Consider the following 20,017-nt stretch of genomic DNA (forward strand, 5'->3'; position numbering starts at 1 on the left):
GAGTTGCAGAGTAGTCTCCATAGCAAGAATGAAATAGCTTTGCATAAGAAAGAATGCCAAGCAACTCATCTGAAAAACGAAATGGCAAGGCAATGCACCTTGGAATGACAGCACCTTGAAGTAGCCAGGGGCTGGCCAGCCATTCAGCATGGCAGCAAGGGTGGAACATGCCAGGACAGCCTTGGAGCGATCCATTCTTTAAATAAATAGAATTGTTACCCTTTACCAGGACACACATCTCTAATTCAAACCATGCCCAATATAAAATAACCTCTACAACCCAACAAGATGGCTCAACTGCTTCCCAACTCCTGTCAATTTTCCTTCTCAGGCATAAAGAAATTAAAAAATACAAAGACCACCATTCTTAATAATTTCTTTCTTCCCACAATATTCCAACCTACAGCAACCAGGGCCCTAAACAGAGAGACTGCTGTTTACCAACATGCCACATACAGCTCTTCAGATATCTTTTAGATTACAGGACACAATTGTTAAAAAAAAATACATTAGACTGCATCCGGTGTTTTGCCAAAATCCAAACACATTTTCTTTGCCACAATGACCACCTATATATTATTTTTTCAAAATAATTTGTGCAGGTCAAGAATTGAATGAAAACAGATGGACTTGGTCCTTCGTGATGCACAATGGGGACTGAAAAGGGATCCTATTGCTGCCAAGGAATCAAAGCAGCCTGAATTTCCTGCTTGTTGTCATTCTGCTGTAGTCCCTGGACTCCAGCTATATAGCTTATTACCTTTTGTACTCCACAAGGTATGTGCATGTGAGCTTGCATGCATTCTCCTCACACGCATTCTCCTGCTGCCCTTGCTGTAGCCCAGCAATCTTCCATCTCTTGTCACACTAGGAAGAACATTCAAACTCCATGTTTACCAGCTCTAACCACTGCTTTCTAAAGCTTTCCAGGCACAAGCAGCTCTGCAACACACACAATCTCCACATAGGCTTTAATACTAAAATGCTAGGAGACTGGCAGTCACCCAAGCAATGTGGGTTATCTAGGGACAGGAATGACCAAAACGGTTCCTGGCTTGCAGGGATCAGTAAGGAGACTCCAGATGCTCAAATCAAAGATGGGGAACACTTTAATTACAGAGCAGAAATACAGCTAAGCGATAAAACCTTCTTTCTTGAGTATCAGTGGAGGCATGTGAAAAAAACAACCAACCAACCAAACTTCACATTAATACATCTCCTTCCCACAACAATGGCCAGTGGTTTCCTTGGTTGTTCCATGGAGCTCATAGCTCAGACTACAAACTGGGCTACCACCACTCCTGTAGAAAGGGGAGAAAGATATCTTGCTCTGTAAAAAAACATTATAGTCTATGCACTCAAAGCAACAAATATTGTTATTTGATCTCCTGGACAAATTAAATGTGCATGTTCACTAGAAATCACTTCTGTTTTCAATGTGACCCTGGAAATATTCTGAAGTACTTTTTTGAAAGCTTAAGGGCAAAAAATGCAAGAAGTTGCTTTGATGGACAACCATCTGCTCTAGATATGGACTGCATACCCACTATTGAGAAATGCCGTCTGCACTGGACACCATCCATCTTGGAATATTCTTTGAAGAATTTACTGGAGTATGTGGAACGTTAGAGACAGTTTCACAGTCCCAGATTTCTATAGCAGTATACCTCACAATGCTCACATCTATTTCTCTGTGAAAATCCAGACTATTCCAGGCAAGAGAGAAGTGTTAAGCTTTCACCAAAGCACAAGCAAAATCTGAATTACGCAAGTGGGCAGAAGCATTTGGATACCTTTTCATAGAAAATGTATGCTAGCATCTGGGCTCACTGCACAAACCATCATCTGAGCTTCCACAGCAGAAAGCTGTCACACATCTGCTGATCTAGCTATTCACAGTTTAGATATATACCAAGCAGTAGCTCACTGCCTCAGGCTAGAATTTTGGTTAGCCAAGCAGAGTGAAATACCTGGCACAAGAGGAAAGAATTAATGGCACACATTACAGTTGCATAAAATGAGACCCATGCTTGTTCTCCTTGAATCCTTAAATTGGATCAGACACAACAAAATCAATCTGGTGCAGTCAATGAGAAGGAATTTAGACAAAATCAAAAAGCCTTCTACGTCTCTAGGTACATAATATGGGAAATATTTGAGATGCTACAGGTCAATGACATAGGCCAGTGTATTTAAAGGATCACGACTGCATTGTCTTTTCTACTGCCTTGAATCTCACCAGATGCAATTGCCTCCCCTTGCAGCTGGAACAAAGCCATGCCCTGCCCCACACTGATGAAGTACCTTGGTTTTACCCAACTGCCATTCTTTCTTGCTGCTGTCATAGGTCTGAAGAAAACCTGCACATACAGCTTTGCTGTTGTCTGAGAGACTTGTTCCCTTCACAAGCATCCTGTACCTAAGAATGAAACAGAGTCTCATGAGATTACATATGACAGTAACAGCCCCCTTCCCTCTCTCTCTTCCCAGTCTTTTAACTCTAATTATCCTTCTCCCATTAGTCCTTCTTCCCTTGGGACCTCCCTTCTTCGTGTTTGCCTTCCAGTTTGGAAATTTCCATCCCCCAGCCTTTATCTGTTCCTACCACACTGGCAATTATTGTTGCAATCCCAGTAAAAAAATACTAACTCAACAGAATTTTTCAGTAAAGAACAACTGTCTTTCTGAAACATGTGCTTTCATCAGACACAAGTTATTTTGTTCAGTATAGGGGTGGCATTTAATGCTCCAAGAGACAAAGGAAGCAATGTTCAGTGGTTTCTTCTAGCCTTAAATTTCAAGAAATCCTTTTGATGTGGCTAATTAAAAGAAGTAATCACTCTTTCCAATATTAATCATCAACTATACTGTCCATTAAAATTTTCTCCAGCCACCTAAAGGTTTTAAGTATGGTATTTTCTTTTTTACACATTATGACCAGCTGGGTTTCACAGCATCACACTAGCAAATCTGTGCGAAGCTAAAAAAAAAAAAGACGACCATCTGGCTATTTTTCCATTCTGACTTTTACCCTAAAGGTAAGTCTCCAGAAGGGCTTCCAGTTCAGTCTATGCTATGGGCAATAAAGCTATGGTTAAAAGAACATCCCACAAATGATCCATACCAGAAGCAGCAGTTAAAGATGGAACAATCATATGGAATTACATACCTTAGGGCTGTTACAGCACATGAGACAATGACAGCAATTACCTGCTGAGAAAGTCCTGGAAAAGGCGCCGTATAGGGAAACCTGCTCTTCGAACTTTCACTGTCTCCAGCATCCCTGAGTACCGGAGCTGATTTAGAACCACATCTGGATTAAAGAGATTTGGCGCCTACATAATGATCCAGAATCAAAAACAAATAAGAGAGACAGAGTAAATATTGATCTTGGTATTAATGTCTTTGCTGACTTGAACAGTTACTGTTTCTCTGAGCATGGTCTCAGGCTGTATATCTGTTTCTGTGTAGAAAGCCATATTTGGGAAGGCCAGGTGAAAAGGAGGAAGTTTGGGTCAAGGGGAAAGCAACCTCACAACACTGCACGGTGCAGAATACGGGAAGAAAGGGAGTTGGGCAGATCCTGGAAAAAGAAAAATAGTTTGGAGACTGCACTCATAGTCAGATCACGGTAGGAAAGCAAAGATATAATGCATTAACACATACAGAGTGCAGAACCCTGACTCAGTTCGCTTTGCAGTCTCTCTCCAGACAAAGTGGAGAAAAACTACAGAATTCTTTTCTGGCACAAATCCCCTAAGCAGGCTGTCCTCTGCCATATCACACACAGTTTCAAAACACACACAAAAAAGGATCAGTTCAGAGCTCCCCACACAATCTAGTTAGCAGCATATCCTCTCGCCACAGTTCACGATACAAGCAAGAGTCAGCCTATCTCTAAGGACTGTGACTTGCTAATGAAGCATCCACCTCCTCTGCCTCAGAGCCAGGGATCTGCAGGAGACATTTCCTACTGCACAAGTCTTGCATTCCAGAACAAATTTCTCTACAGGCACCTCAAACAGGAGTGATTGCTTCTTCTACCACAGCTCTGGGCTCTGCACAAGCCTGGTTTATCTTCCAGGTTTCATAAGCACTGAAGTAGGTGGGAATGGCTATATAATCTCATACTCAGCATGCAGCCTTTCCATCTGATTACCAGGAGGAGGGTTTGTTTTTCCTCAGCTGTAAAATAACTAGAATGAAAAAGGGAAGGTGAGGAGGAACTGCTCTTATCCTCAGTTTGAGGCACCTGCCAGGCGTTTGTGCAAGAAATGAGTGCTCATGAAGGCCTCTGTCTCATGAATGTATTTTGCTGGGAAACAGACTTACCTTTTCTGTATTTGGTTTGATGCAGCGGATGAAGAATGGGTTGGAAGTACTAAGCGTGGCCATCAAGGAATGGAGAGAATCCTAAACAGCAACAAGACAAACCCCAAAGGATCAGTGACTACAGAAGGCAGAGGGGCTATATTTGAAGCAACAGGGTCTTCATGCAGCCCTCACATTCTAATGTCCTTTGACTCTGCCTTCCAAAATTTCAACAACACAGGAGATTCCCTCCTTTCCAAAACATACCCACACAGTTAGTTTGCTCCTAACACTGTTTACCTGGAGCTGTATAGCTCACGTGAGTTAATTTTACATGTCTCTCAAACTTTAAATGCAGGAAGATAAAATAGTGAAATGAACGGAAGGTTTGCAGACAATCTAAGGAGGTAAGATTCATACCTGCAAAGTCCTTCCAATAAGGTTTTATTGGAATTGTCACAATACTTGTAAAAGATGTGGCCTAAAAGGACATGTACACTTAGCTGAAACACCAAACCAATATGAAAGATCAAAGAACCTCAAGAATTTCATATACTTAGCAAAGTATATTCCCTCTGCCACCCTGCTCAGTCTCAGCATCTCACATTTTACACCAGACAGAAATCCTTGGGGCAGTGGCATTGTCTTTTTTCAGCACTGCAACATTCCTGCACATTTTCAGTGCTGGACATAAAACAAGGATGAATGACTCCTCTTGGCTGCAGGCCTTGCTTAACCATCTGCTCCTCCCCAGAAGCCTGCTGCTCCCTTGGAAAACATCATACCCGGAACTGGGAACTGACAGTCGGTCTGCGCCTCTGGGTGCCCATCTTCAGTGTCTCTTCATTGCAACGACTGCAGACTCTTTCAAAAAGGTCATAAATGAAGTCCAGCCTAAGGGAAAAGAAAAGAATTAAAGAAGATGCAAGACCTCTAACACCTGTGAGAAGATAGCTCTCATTCTCAGCAACTGCCTGGTCCCAGTGTGAAACACCTCATTTTTATTCCTGCTGTGCCAGAGTGGCTGCAGGAGGCAGTTCAGCTGGGCACTTCAGTGAGGAAATTAATACTTTCCATGTGGCTGCCCAGAACCTGCAGGCTGCCCTGTATGTCACACTCTGCTGCAGAGCCAGAAACCCCATCTCACGCTCTCAAGCAGGACATTACACAAAGGAAAATCTCCATTCTGCGCTGGCTAGGACACCTCCCTTGAGCTACATGCCCCCAGGCAAAACTACCTTGAAGGTATGCCAGCTAGACTGGAGCTGTCATGCCCTCCTGAACTAGCTCTGACGACTAGCAGCCACGACATGCTCATGAAATTGGAACCACAGCTCTTTGTAGCCAGAGGAGTTCTAGAGCTACCCTCAGTGTAGGTAGGGAAGGAAAGGGGTAGAGGAAGGGGAGAGAAAGGGAAGGAGAAGGGGAAGGGAAGACTAACATTGCCAAGAGATTTCTGTCATGCTGTTATAACTCTTTTTAAAACTGGGACAACACAAGTCCTGATTAAATCTATGCCTCATTTGACTTCTCCAACTCTCTTTTCATTTGTCAGAACACTCTGGCACAAAGGGAAGAATGATTAAGAATGATGCCTGATGCTCTGGCAAAAGCAAATGCTTTCCTTGGTCTAGTTATTACATGAATGTAGCTTAGCCAACCCAACAGATGTGGCCTCTTCACAAGCATACCTGCTGTCTTTCAGCATGTTTAAAATGTCATCACGAAAAGTGTCTCTGTTCTTCTCCAGAAAGCCTCTCACATCATACAGCACCTGCAACACAGACAGAGCCACTAGAACAGTGCTGTACAAATCATTAAGCACTTCTACATTTACATGCCAATGTACAAGACCTCCAGCAGAGCTACACAGTAACACTGCAGGCATATGCCAAGATCTGAACTTTTGGGGTCAAAGAACTCCAGAGTTTTACAGTTACCATCCAGAGAGTGGCTTTTAGCCATAAACAAAAAAACACAAAACCCCCTCAAAAGCAAGAGCCAAGTGAAACAGCTGCAAAGATTTGCCTGACAGGGAGGGTGTGTGGGGAAATCCTTTGCAAAGGGTGAGGTACACCACCTCATGAATGGAGAATGCCACCCAGTGCCCTGATTTCCCAACCACAAGGGTTCAGCAGATATTATTCTAGGAGGGGGTTAGCCCTTCTTTAATGTGCAGGTGTCCTCCCTTGACACACCTCCATCCATTTCATAGCTCTTCACAACAAAGAGCAACATTTAACCTTAAAGGCTTGGAAACCTTTTCCTTTTTTTGGATAGGTATTTATCCTTTTCTCCTCCTCTTCAATAGTCAAATTTTCCTTGTGATTTTTACTTTGGGTTTTGTTTGTTTGTGCATGTGCATGTAAAGACAACATGAATAACAGAAGTACAGAGGAGTTTAACCCCCAAAACAAAAGTTACTTGAGAAACTGAAACAAACATCCAGGCTGGAGAATATAGTACATACTATTTTAAGCCCAAAATTTCAAAAGTGCTCTGGTAGGGGGCACTAACTGTGTGGCAACACACAGTTCAGAGATATTCTTGATTTTTGGAACCTAAAATCTAGGACCTTAAATCCAAGATATACCAAGCATCTCACAAACAAATCATGAACACCTACCTCCCCTGCATAATGTCTTATACCAAACTGATGGTCTGTTACTCGAGGCTTCACATAGTAGGGGTTGCTCTGAAATGAAAGAAAAAGAAGTAGTCTTCTAATGCTGGTATAAGAATAAATAGGCTCAGTCAGGAACTCTGCCATGACTATGACAAGGCTGGGATGGGCAAGGACCTTAGCTCTTGCAGAGCCCGACCACATCTGCTGCAGCTCTCTGCTGCTACATTACAAATATGTTACTTAAATAAGATGGAAAAATCCAGCCCTTCAAGGCATTGCTCATGTGAACAAGGGCTTGCAGAATCAAGGTTGGGCAGGCATGCCATGGATGAAATGTTAATTTTTGTGTGTCTGACACCTGAGGAGACTGGGCTCCACACAAACCATGTGGTGCAGGACACAGGATCAGGATGCAAGGAAGATGGCAGCTTTGCAGAACACCTACACACCTTTTCTTCATCAAAGGAAATACTATACCAGTGTCCTGTCTTCCTCTATATTTTATCTTTCTTTGCACTTCTCTTCCCCTTTATTGAATATTCACTTTTCGTTTCTCTTATTAGATGTTCTACTCTCTCCTTTTCCCCCTCCTTTCTTTGTTCTGTGAAAGCCATTTTAACTACGTAAGAACAGCCACGCTGCTTGAGACCAACAATCTATCCAGCTGAGTATTCTGCCTCTAGCAGTGGCTATGTACTGCAGAGTAAGAACAAAGCAAGTAAATCATACTTTCATCCTAATATTCCCTCAAAATCTACTTATTTCTATAAGGTCTGCCTAACTAGTAGCCAAGTGGATTTCTCTTGCTTGCTTGCTTATTCCGCACCTGAACCCATGAAAACTTCTTGCATCCAAGTGTCCTTTCGCAGGAGCTCTTAACCAACCCCATACAGAACTATTTAAGCCCGGCTTCCATTAGTGCCATTTGTCTTCTACAGGCCATGTGTGACTTTTAAACCCATCACACACACCCTCAAGTCATCTTCTCTCCACACTGCAGGGTCCCTTCAACACAGTTTTCCGTAACACTGAAGCTGTCCCAGACCAGTTGTTTACCAGTTCTGATATAACCCCTTTTCAAGTGGCGTACATGATTCAAAGTGCAGGTGATCTATAGATTACACAATGCCATAACACTGTTTTCTTCTTTTATTCTGTTTTCCAGGACTTTCTACTATTTCATCTGGGGGGGTTTTATTACTACTGAGAACTGTGCTGATATTTCCATGGAACTATCTATCACAGCCTCTGTCTGGGTCTCGCTCCTGAAGAGCAGCAGTCAGTTCAGGGCCCACCATTTTCAAAGGGGAAATTGGGACTGTTTTCCTTCAGGTACACCATTTTGCATTTATCTACACTACTTTTCATTTTCATTTTACCACCCAGTCAGTCTCATGAGGCCCCTCTCAGTCCAGTCTTGCCCCATGAATCAGCAGAAAACTGCCACCTCAATGCTCATATGAGACAGTGTCTTGCAGGCCTCGCTTCGTTGAGGTAGCTGACCATTTACATTCTTTGAATTTACCCAATAGTGAAATAAGAAATATAGGCCTATAATTTCCTACAAAAAAATTCTTTCCTAAAAATTAAAATAATTCCCCATCTTCTCAGACAAAAGTACTAAGAAAATTTGAAGTAACATGTTGCGCAATGTTGTTTATAATTGAGCTCTTTCATCTTCAAGGTCTTTTGGCAGTATTGGGTGGATGGCTTCTGACACTGATAATTTGTTAGTGCTACTGGAAATTTTTTTTCATTGCTTTCTTTTCCTTTTCATATTGACCCCATTTCATTGCTCTTCCCTTTCCTCCATTCAGTCATCTTTTTCCAGTCACAAAATTCCCTATTTTCCATTCCAAGCATGACTGCTCCTGGCTCTCTCGTGTGGATTGGCACACTCCTCTCCTCTCCCTCTCTACCAAGCCCTTTTATTTCATTCATGCTTAGAACACTTCTGGTTCCTTCTCCTATCTCCCCTATTGCTCCTCTCTTCAGTTATATTAGAGGTCATATTCTCTGAAATCCCAGCCTTATGCTTTTCCTTCTTAAGACTACAGCAACCCACAGAAAATACAGAGAAGAGGGCTTGTTCTCTTCAGGCTTCCCAGCAGTGCTGGCTGGATGCCTTCCAGTGCTCTTCCAGCCAGCAACAGAGACTTTAACTGGTACAAAAAACAATTTCACCTTCAACAAATGAAAACCCTAGAGCACTACCTACTAAATCGTTCCTCCCTGCACTTCACATCTCATAACCTTCCTAGGGTTCCACATTAACTGCTATCCCCTCAAAGCAGACAGAGGTGACACTATGAACAGCTTAATGAAAAGGCTACTCAATGCACAGAAATTACCAAAAATAGCAACCAAAATGTTGTGGGGTATAAAGGAATGCAAAATAATACTGGCAGTCTCATGCTGCTGTACAATAAACCACAGGTACCTTCTTACCAAGGGAACTGCATTCTGGTCTGATTATTTATCTCAGAAAAGAATAGAGAAAAAAATATGTAGACAAATTCAGAGACAAACAGCAGAAAGAAAGAGGAGCTTTGAAATATCTCCATTTGGAGACAAACTGAAGAAGCTGGGACAGTTCAGAAAGGAAATTCAAAACAAGTGAGGCATTAAAAATATTAGTTTTATATTAAAAGTTAACAAATACCAACAACAATAAAAAAAATAAAAAAGATACAGCAGGCATTCTCACATTCCTTGACCTATAATACAAGGCAAAGCCACAGCAAACTAAATTGAAGGCCTTGATTTAAGCCTGAAGAAAGGAAATATTTCCACAAAGCTCTGTGTAAGTAGCCAACCAAAAGTCATTGCTATTGTTTCCAATTTGTAATCATGAGTATTACCAGCAAAGTTAGAATACAAATATGAAAAATGAGAATATCTGCATCTATGCCAATTAAAAAACCTTCAGATAAAGAATACAAATTTTTATGTTTTCAGGCTTGAATGAAGTCTCAATTAGAAGACTAGGAAACATATTTGCTGAAAATGTTCTTACTAAAGTAGTAAATTATTCCATAAGTCCATGCTACAGGCTTTAATTTGTTTTGTTTTCAGTCTATTTATTATTTAGAACAAAGTGTTGGCTGTACCAGAGACATGGTAAGGGATTGCTACAGTGATCTCACTGGGGTTTCTGTGTCCCCAGGATAACTTTCTGACCTGCATGAAAAAGCCATTCCACTCCTGTGTCCAGAACACAAGAGAGGATGAAAGAATTTAATTAATTAGGAACAATAAGAGAGCTTTCATTAAAAGTCATGAGGCAAAAGCCGTCCCCAGCCCCAGGAGACAGATTTGACACGCTCTGGAGCAGACTGCTGTGAGTCAGCTGGCAGGAGAAACCCATACACACTGTGCAGCCACATCCTGTGCCTGGGGTGTTGCCTTGTGTCTCATCGCAGACCAGCAGAACCTGACCTCCATCCCATCCTACAAATTCAAACCTCTTCTACCCACAGCTTGCGGAATGCACACTCCCTTTTCTCTATGTGCACAAGAGACCATTCTCAGGTTGTCTCACATACTACTTTTGTTCAGTGCAGCTTAATTAAACACTCGCAGGTTTGGGTACAAGGCATTTTAAATTTCCTGCACAAAGCATATATTTTACATCAACAAAACCTTCACTTTAGGTTTTGCAACGCTGATGGGGCTAACATACTGATCATTTGCCTGCCAGGTTATTTTCTTACTTACCATATGCTGGCTGTGAAGTTTTTCCAGAAGGGTGTTGTCTGTGCCTTTGGGGAATCGACTCTCTTCATTCACCAAAGCCAGTAGACCTAGTTTCTACAGCCAAACAAGAGACAGGCTTTTACAGTCAGCAAAAGCTCTAACTACACAGCACCAAGACAAGAACTGGAGATCTGAACAGACCACTGAGCAATAACTCCTGAGTTACACCCAGCAAAGCTCAAGCTGAAAGCAGAATTCTGGCCAGTCAATGCATTCAGCAAGCAGAATGTAAGTGGAGATTATTTATAAAAAAATCACATTAAGGTTTTACTTAAACACTAATCTAAAACTATGACACCCTTCCTAAGCTTACTCTCAACAATAAGCAGAGACCTGCTTTCTTGAGCTGGGACTACAGCTCTAAGACCTTTTGCCAGGTCACTATGGGAACATGATCTAAGCAACTATCTGTTTTTAAAATCAGGAAACCCCAGGAAAGGTCTCAAGACAATCAGCAGTGCCCATGGTGATCCCTGGAAACTGTCACAGATAACTGCTTACCTTCTCAATAAGGTCCAGGCACTCTGCATTATCCATCCAGTCAATGGCTTCCCAGTTTATCCCTTCCCTGACAGTCAAGAACAAAGAGAACAAAGATGTGAAATGAAAGATCCAATGCTCTGGGGTGTAGGAGAAGAGCAGAAGTAGCTGAGCATGGCAGCTGTCCCAGGACTGAAGACAATTTGCAGTAATTAGGCTTTGCCATGGCTGAGGAAAAAGAATAGGGGACACAATGCACTGCTAACACAAGGAGATGGAGATAGGAGACAGCCTTTCTTATCCATACTGGCAATTTAAACTGATGCTTATCTTGTAGTCACTTGGGCAAATTTCACACGAATTTTAAAACTGTAGTTGCTCTTTCAGGACTGATGAGCATCAGCCCAAGCAGTGGCAATGATGGACAGTTTGCTACACAGCTTCGAGAGTCAACTGCTGACCCACCAATATGGAAAGCAGGCCCAAAGCACATCTGCCAGAAGACTGAACCACAATTCACAGGTCCACCAGAAGAAGAGACAGGAGAGAGTTTTCAGGGAGAGTTTTGAAGAGGATGACACTGGTAAGCTTTAGCCTGACATACAGGGTGCCTACAGGGTGGCCCTGCATCCTTCAGAATAGGGGCTGATATAGGTAAAGTAGTGCAATAGTTATGCTTTGGAAATCACCCATGAAATTCTGTAAATCTCCTGAATGTGTTTTTCCTCTCTTATCACCTTCTTACACTTCCAAAATAAAGGATGTTTCTGTTTTCAGAATTCAGAAAAGCCTGGGAATAGCTCTTACTCAGGAATCCAAGGAAGACTACAGGCTATGTGTGAAGCTACTTACTGACATTCTGATACAGACACCTTTCAGGTGGAGGCTAACATTTTGAAGATAGTGGAGAAGTTGCCTACAAACCCTTCAGCCTAGGCTTCATACTTCCAGGTTCAGAGCATCAAGATGAGATACATAGAGCTACTTACTAAACCTGAGGAAGCAGAGCTTACACAGTGAAAGATGAGCTTTAGGCACATCACCCTAGAATAATTTGATGTGTAGACAATAATAAAATCCTCTTATTCTTTCAAAGTTCAGCCACAGAACTTAAATTTCTATGCAATCATCAGGAAAAAATAAATTGTCATGATGATACCATTCTTAACACAGGCTTCCTGCAATAGTGGAACAGGCCTGAGAAGTGAGTGCATAAATAGCCTTGCAGTTTTGTAATCTTTAGAATTTAATGAATTGCCTATTCAACTGTCTCCCTTTACAAGGCTGCTCTCATTTGCCCTCACTGACCCTGTTCAATTGCTTCATTCACAAACATAAAGGCTTCTGTTTCAGAGCAACAACTAAAGTATTTGTCTAGCAGCCTTCTCTAGAAGCAGAAATACTCTAGAACATCCCAGGTACTTCACTAAATACAATTAAATATGAAGCCCACAGAAGAGGAACAGCTGTGCAGAAGGTCCCAAGATCAGGAAATCTCTCATTTAAGTCTCCTTGCTGAGGAAAAGAGCCCTTTTCACAGTACAGGAATCTCTAGGACAGAAAGAGCTGTCAGATATCTGTCTATTTTCAGGAACTTTACTTTTTGCACACCAAGATTCCATTTGCATAACACTACCAGTACCCTAGGTAAATCATTACCAAAGTCAGTAATAAGCCCAGTGACCACACACTCTAATGGATTAAAGCCCAAGAACTTTCTATTCAGCTGAGAGACAGAAGGAAATCTGGGCTTTCTAAATACTACAAGGGAGACTGCTTTTGCCTGGAGGAAAGTGACTTTTGCTGGCAAAGCACATGGACAGTGCTTATCAAGACACATCCACAGTCAGGGTTGTGCTAAGGCCCAGTTGTTTCTCCTGCCTCAGCAGTAGGGACTGAAGAGCACAGAGGAGGAATGATGTTCTGCCTTCTACTACCCATGAAAGCAATAGGGGCTTCCCTCCCTCTGTTTGTCACCTGTTGTACTCCAGCTGCTCCAAGGAGAAGATGTGCTTGTTGAAATACTCCTGGAGTTTCTCATTTGCATAGTTAATGTTAAACTGCTCAAAACGATTCACCTGCAAGAAGAAATAATGATTATAAAACTTAACATGCTTGACCCTGAGCTCTAAAATAATCTATAGCAGCAAGGTGGAAGGTACCAGGCCTAAAATAAAGCCAGAGAACATAGTGGTCAAGATGAACATGAGGAGGATAGTATGGGGAGGTCCACTATGAGAACAGCTTTTGTAGCCCATGAAAGGTTGATTCAGTAAACCTAAATCACAGTAAAGCATAGCATGATGCTAAAGACAATCATGCTTCTCTTCTTGGAAGAAAGAAATATAATTCCCTAAGTGTTAGGTCACTGGGCTTTCTCTTCTGTGAAATATCTGAGCAGTCACTCTATGACTGTTCAACATACAACCCTCATCAGTTGCAGTCAGAAGTATTACACACGGCATTCTCCACACAATGCAAAATAGATGTAAACAAATAATGTACACACAGGATTTGGATATTTAATCTGCATACAAGTAAAAAATTCAATATTATCTATCACAGTACATCTGTTTAGGGTCTGTGTCACAAACTAGACTTTGAACATCAGCTTTTGTGAATACAGGTGGCAGAAATGGGCAGCTAAATATATCTTGCTACTTCCAGGGGAAAGTGACAGTGGAGAGACCCCAGACTGGGGGATACAAACCCACCAAAATTTCCTCCTATATACACTGACACCTCTAAAACCAACCCACTCCACAAAAGACAAAATCCTGACCTGAAAATTCTCGAAGCCAAAGATATCCAGGATGCCCACAGACTTAAAGTTTTCCTTGCCTTTGATCTTGGTATTAATCTTGTTAATGAGCCATGAGAAACACTGGGAATAGAGCGCCATAGAGAGGGAGTCTCTGGAGTCAGCTGCCTGTAAATACAGAGAATGAAAATGAGTCACAAAGAGAAAAGAAGGCATAAGGGGCACATGAATCTCTATGGGACTTCAGGTTTCTCCACTCCTCTTCAGGTGTCTCAGCCTCTGTACCGGCTGTGTATGGTGCAGTATTTATATGTATGAAGTTTTCAAATAGCCAGGCCACACACAGATAAGCCATGTATAACCTTTGGGTAACTGAACTTCAGAGGCTGAAAGAAATAGCAAAATCAGGGACATCTTTTGGAACAAGTACTGGGGGGCACGGAAGGTGGCAAAATACCTCACAACTAAGCCCACAGCAGTCATTTGCATCACCTGAATCAACATTTGCAGTGACAGGCAAGGTATCTTGGTTCAGTACTCCTAGTAAAGCTGTCAAATGGGTGTCTGCTCAGTTTTCAAAAAACTGGTAGGGCAGGATTTAATGAAGTATTCTGACACCAAGTTGCCCTCAAAAATCCCCTTTCCAAAACTTCCCTGCAAACAGCATTATCCTACTTGAATCCAGTTAGGCTAGCCAACAGCCGGGACACGTGCCCCAAAAGATCATGGATTTAAATACTTTTCAACTAGAGTTGACCCCACATGCCATGCAGTGATCATAACCAAGTGTCATAGGCGGAAAAAATAACTTAAATTGTGATGACTAACAGGCACTAGATAATTGGTGGTATGCAAGCATGTGGATGAACATCCAAAATCAAACTTCTGGTATCGCAAGCGAAAGCCTGCTACCTGACAGCTGTAAAAGGAATGGGCTGGTTGCAAATTTCGATAACACTTGGACAAACAAAAGCAGCACACCTCAAATCCTCCAATTACTAAAGAGACATGAGACAGAATCATAAATTAAGAGGCTGATCACATGCTGTCCTTCTGCATATAAACTATTTAGAATCGGAAACTAGAGTTTAGGGTTCTAGAAAGAAGAGAAGGCCAAAAATAAGGGTTCACAACAAGAAGACATGATCTCAGGGAGTAGAAAAAGGGGCCAGGAAAGAAGATGGCAAAGATTGTGACTGGAAGAAAGATGTTGGAAGTGGGGAAAGATCCTGGAGATTGGAGACATGGAGATAAACGTCAGGGTATGCCCAAGAACCTTGGCTGGTAGTTCCTGAGCCTGGTAACTGCAACTACACAATACGAACCCATACAAATTTGTGCCTGACCCTCCTGGACAAGCAGCACACTCCCAACTGGGAAAGGAAGTTGACATCTAGAGAACATAATGCTGAGAGGTGAGTGAGCAAGTACATGAAATAATGAAGTAGGGTAAAAGCTTTAATCTATAAATATTTAATAAATAAACCACAGTAAATAGATTACAGGTTGTTTCCTCTGTCTTGCCTGTGACACCAGGACAATTCCTTCAGTAGGCCAGACAGCAATGACTGATCTTCTAAATGCACCTTCATCCCCTTAGTTTTGCAACCCTAAATAACACAAACTCTTGTGTTCTGCTTTGCTAATGACACAGGCCAACTGCCTCTGAACCCTTTCAGCCCCTCAGCGAGGCTTCTGAGGCCCAGCCTAGCAGATCCTCCTTTTCACCCAGCCTCACTGTTTTTCTCCTCCTTTCTCTTCCTGGGTACTATCTCCTCTTCAGCAGCTCAAGGTCGGCACAGAGCAACCTCCCTTCTCCACAGAAGAGAACATTTCAAAGCATGGGCACACGCATATTGTCTGGGTATTTTTTCTTTCCATCAGATGATCTGTCTTATTAGTTGGGACTGAGAATGCCCTCAAGGCCATGCCTCTGTAGTATCTCTGGCTACACAGTTAAGTTGAACTCATTTTCCAGGACCTCCTCATCCAGCTGTAAGAAAAGCACTTTCCCTACAATATGGCTCAAATGAGATTCTCAAAGGCTCCTTTCATCCTCCCAGCTTTGCCTGCCTTTAGGCCAGTTCATCCATTCAACCCACTGAAATGTCAAAGCTCAGATGGGTAGTGAGCCCATTACATAATGAGAAATCCCTGGCAACTCTATCAACGCATTCCCACAACAAGTGGGAATAGGTGGGTGCAGCACATGAGGGCTTCAGCAGGAATAGCCTTTACAGGCCCAGTGTTCAGTGCAACAGGCTTATCTAGTGAAGACAGCTAAATAGTAGCATCCACTTGCTATCACAATTTTCTTGTGGTCTTAGTACTTCACTGGGCTGAAATCAGTAAGTGTGGGGTCCAACACACAAAAATGTCAGCAACAGATATACTATCAGGGAAAGCTCTATTCAGGGAGAATCTTGTAAATCCTACAACTGCATACTGTTGTTCTGGACTGCCTGAACTGTCTCTGGTATTATTTGTTATCCAACTTTATGCACTGCTAGAGAAAGATGTGGCTTCTTTAGGACAGAGAGCTGAGAAGAGAAACTGTGGTACTGAATACTGAGGATATCTACCACAGGCTACAAGCTGAAAAATAGTTTTCACACAATTTCACTGCAAAGGAAGGTCAAAGAGTATGCAAAAAAAGAGGCCATTTCTTAAAGGCAAAACTTAGCTTCTAACATATTAGCAGGTGTGTTCACAGCAAGAAAAGAAGCAACTACTCTGCCGTAATGAGCACTGCTGAGACTTCGGCTTGAATAAGGTGCTCAGCTGGGGGCACTCCGCTTCTTGAAAGATGTGGGAAAACAGAGACAGAAGACAAAGAGATTTAGAAAATTACTTACAAGGAAGCACTGAAGGAACTGGATTGTTTAGCTTAGAAAAGAGAACACCACATGAAAAACTTCACAGAAGCCAAAGCTTGTAAGGTGGACAGCTGGGATGTCAAAGGTAATCTAAATATGAGGAAAATCTTTTCAACTCCAGACTCCACTGCAGCTAAAGCAGGATACTTAAAGAAGCTGTGAAATTCCTTCCATGGGAAGTCTGAAGGAAAGTTAGACAGACATCCGTCAGAGAAAGTCTAGTAACTCTGGTTTCTCTGCCAATATAGGCGTTGGATTGATAACCCTCTGCAGTCTGTGCCAGCACAAGATTTCCATTACAGATGTTCGTTTTGCTATAACATGATGTATCTTCCATCCTAGTAATATTACTCCATGTTTTCCAGTGTTTTGCATTTTATTAATGACAGAAGATTTTCTACAGTTATCTGTGCATGGACCTAAAACACCAAGAGTGCCCTCAAGTGATCAGCAACATCACAAGAGCTACGTATCATTTTTTTCAGTCCTCCTTTGTGGTTGTACAGATATGGAGAAACTACTGTGGGGTAACAACCTAACATCTGCTGGATGTTTCGTGGTAACTGTGTGCAAGCTTTTACCTTCCAGTAAATGCAGTGTAACCTGGGAGTTTGGCAAGGTAAAAGCACGCATACATGCAATTACCACAAACCATCTGATGCACCTTCTGCATGACACAAGTATGACCAGTTCCTGGTGAGTGAAGGTGACTTAAAACCATCAACAAAGTGCATTGACATTTGCGAGTGAACTCCCCTGTAAAACCTAAAAAGCAGAGTCAACATTGAGACCTGAACTGCCAATAAGGGCAAAATACCTGAGGAAACAGGAAGCCCTAAACTGGAATGGGTGATACAAGAGGGAGACAGAGGGCCTGGAAATGCAGAAGCATTAGCATACACAAGGACACTTACCTGCTCCACAGTGAGAGGGGAGCTGATCTCTTCCCCACGCAGAATCATGGACCTTTGTGTCAGTACTTCAGAAAGCTGAAAGGCATCTAGGCCCAGGAGGTCACTGGCAATGTTCAGCACTAATAACAAAGGAAGACACCCTTTTTTCTCTTGCATGGATCCCCATCACTCGTGGGGGATTCATATTTTGCAGCTCAGTGAGGAAATCCCAGGGACTCCTACAAGGCAAGTGACTAAACTCCAGCACAAAACACACTCCCCGTTACTTAATTCTTTTGGGCATACCCAAAGTTGTAAGCTCATATACCCAGTCTGAGGCAGAGTCAGCACCCATTTTGGGCCACAGTCAGATACTCCTGTAAGTCAGACTTTCTGCTGACAACAGGAAGAGCAAAGTCCTGTGTAAAGCTCAGCATTAGCAAAATGTTTATCGTATGAGAAGATATGTTTTCCTAAAGGCACGACAGTACAGTCTGAGCATGGGATTGCTAAACTTGGATGTTAAGAAGAGAGGCAATCAACTTAAGACTTGAAGGACTTGTAATACATATTTATTTCTTCTGTCTGTTTAGGGGTTCACTCTACCAGACGAGCTCAGATTGCATAACGGTAACAGAGTGCACACTAGCAAATGCTTCAAATGAAGATGGGAGGAAGTCTCTAACACACTATTTTTATCTCCAACTCCTCCCTGATCCTATTTCTTCCATCTCTTTCAATGCAAAGGAAAATTGTGGGGCCGTGGACTCATCTGAGAGTAGCTGGGAGCACTAATGGGTCAGAGGGCCACAGCCCAGTTAAATCACACTGGTGCCCTGGAGCCGTGTATCCTGTGGCACTGCTTTTGCAGAGCTCACTGCAGTCAGTGAATCTGCTGGCAAAGTCACTGCATAACCAGAGGGGAAAAGGACAATGGAGTGAGCTTTACTGGAGGCCTTATGGGGCTTTGCATGGTCTACCAAGTTGCTAGGGTCCCGCTTACCTGCTTTTGTCGTAATCTGGGCCCCGCCAGCTGTCATGAATTCAACATTTCCCAAATGAAGTGTGCCAGAAAGAAGTTTGAAGATGTCTCTGATTTCTTCAGTGCTGAAGTCCACCACCTTCATGGCAGTCTGTTCAAAACCATACAGCTAATGTTGGCTGTATTATAGCCAAGTACAATGTAACTACCACACTCAGGCCCAGTCTGTGTCAGATGTATAACTCAGAATTATAGTCACCATGAATCAAAGTGAAATGGGATGGCACAGCACCTCTCTTAGCTATACATCTCTCAGTGATCTTTTCTGTCTCCCATTCTCTTCTACATTTACTCTTATCGCCATCTAAGAGCGGTGGGCATTTGCTCCATCCTCAAGTTGGACTATGCTGCTGACATTGCTGGTCTGTCACAGGAAGAATGAGTTTGCTACTATGTGAGGAAATCTGCCCCTGAACACTGGCAGCTCAGGTTACAGATGTTACTGGATTATTTCCACATTCTCCCTTATTTTCTTTCCTGAAGGACATATTCATATAATATACTTAATTTACTCTGATCCATATAACCCCCTTACTTTGTTCTAGCTTAGAATAGTAGATTTATGCAGTAAGATTTAAAACCAGGCTTTCAGCATTAACTGCTAGAAGGTGAGAAACAGGTTACCAGATAATGAGGAGTTATGGCACATTCCCTCTGTCTTAGTGCATGCATGTGACCCATGGTTCTTGGGGCATAAATTGACTTTTAGAAGCAGAACCTAGTTTCCATGCATTCACCCTGTGACTGGGGCACTCTAGGGTTCTAGTTCCCTTCTTTCCTCCAGGCATCTCCTCAGTTGAAATATTAATGCTATGTTGCCATTGAAATCTTTGCTGTACAGGAGATGTTTCCCTTAAATCACGCCTAAGCAGGAGTTATTGAAATCCTAAGCTGACTTCTCTAGCCTTGCCTACTTGGCTTCACCTACATTAGTAAAGCCCTCAGGGCAATAAACACTTATCAAATAAAACATCAATTTGCACATTCATCTTGCTAAACCTATAAACTCTGGTAAAGTTATAGGTGTCTACTGAAATCTGTGTGGTATTTCAAAATATGCCATTTGCACAGGTGATACAATTTTACTGGAATATATTTGGAGAACACTACCTTCAGATCAAACTGTTCCATTTCTAATAGTCAATTTGAGGTTTCCTACATCAGGCTATCTAGAAGGCTCCCAGGAACCATTATGGGGTAGGGGGATTGGGGCTCAGGCTCCCAAAAATTCTGCATCTTTCTACATTATTATTCATACTGGTTGTTTCCCAA

At 42.3% G+C, this 20,017-nt stretch overlaps 1 protein-coding gene across 3 annotated transcripts in view; it reads right to left on the reverse strand.

The window, feature by feature from the left end:
* Positions 1-20,017, reverse strand: part of LOC113944433 (unconventional myosin-X-like) — a 90,551-nt gene that overhangs the window by 37,647 nt on the left and 32,887 nt on the right. For 2 of the 3 annotated variants that reach the window (XM_027637520.1, XM_027637521.1), the window contains 12 exons: positions 18,707-18,836; positions 17,725-17,843; positions 13,956-14,102; positions 13,151-13,251; positions 11,195-11,261; positions 10,655-10,747; positions 6,938-7,006; positions 6,003-6,085; positions 5,097-5,205; positions 4,333-4,413; positions 3,211-3,335; positions 2,305-2,419 (listed from right to left, as the gene is read on the reverse strand). In XM_027637520.1, the coding sequence (XP_027493321.1) occupies positions 2,305-2,419; positions 3,211-3,335; positions 4,333-4,413; positions 5,097-5,205; positions 6,003-6,085; positions 6,938-7,006; positions 10,655-10,747; positions 11,195-11,261; positions 13,151-13,251; positions 13,956-14,102; positions 17,725-17,843; positions 18,707-18,836 (1,239 nt within the window). Of the gene's footprint in view, positions 1-2,304; positions 2,420-3,210; positions 3,336-4,332; positions 4,414-5,096; positions 5,206-6,002; positions 6,086-6,937; positions 7,007-10,654; positions 10,748-11,194; positions 11,262-13,150; positions 13,252-13,955; positions 14,103-16,789; positions 16,913-17,724; positions 17,844-18,706; positions 18,837-20,017 lie in introns of those variants that run through there. The other variant, XM_027637522.1, reaches the window with a different exon arrangement.

This window comes from Corapipo altera, unplaced genomic scaffold (assembly GCF_003945725.1).
Source record: "Corapipo altera isolate COAL_440 unplaced genomic scaffold, ASM394572v1 45, whole genome shotgun sequence".
Taxonomy (NCBI): Eukaryota; Metazoa; Chordata; class Aves; order Passeriformes; family Pipridae; genus Corapipo; species Corapipo altera.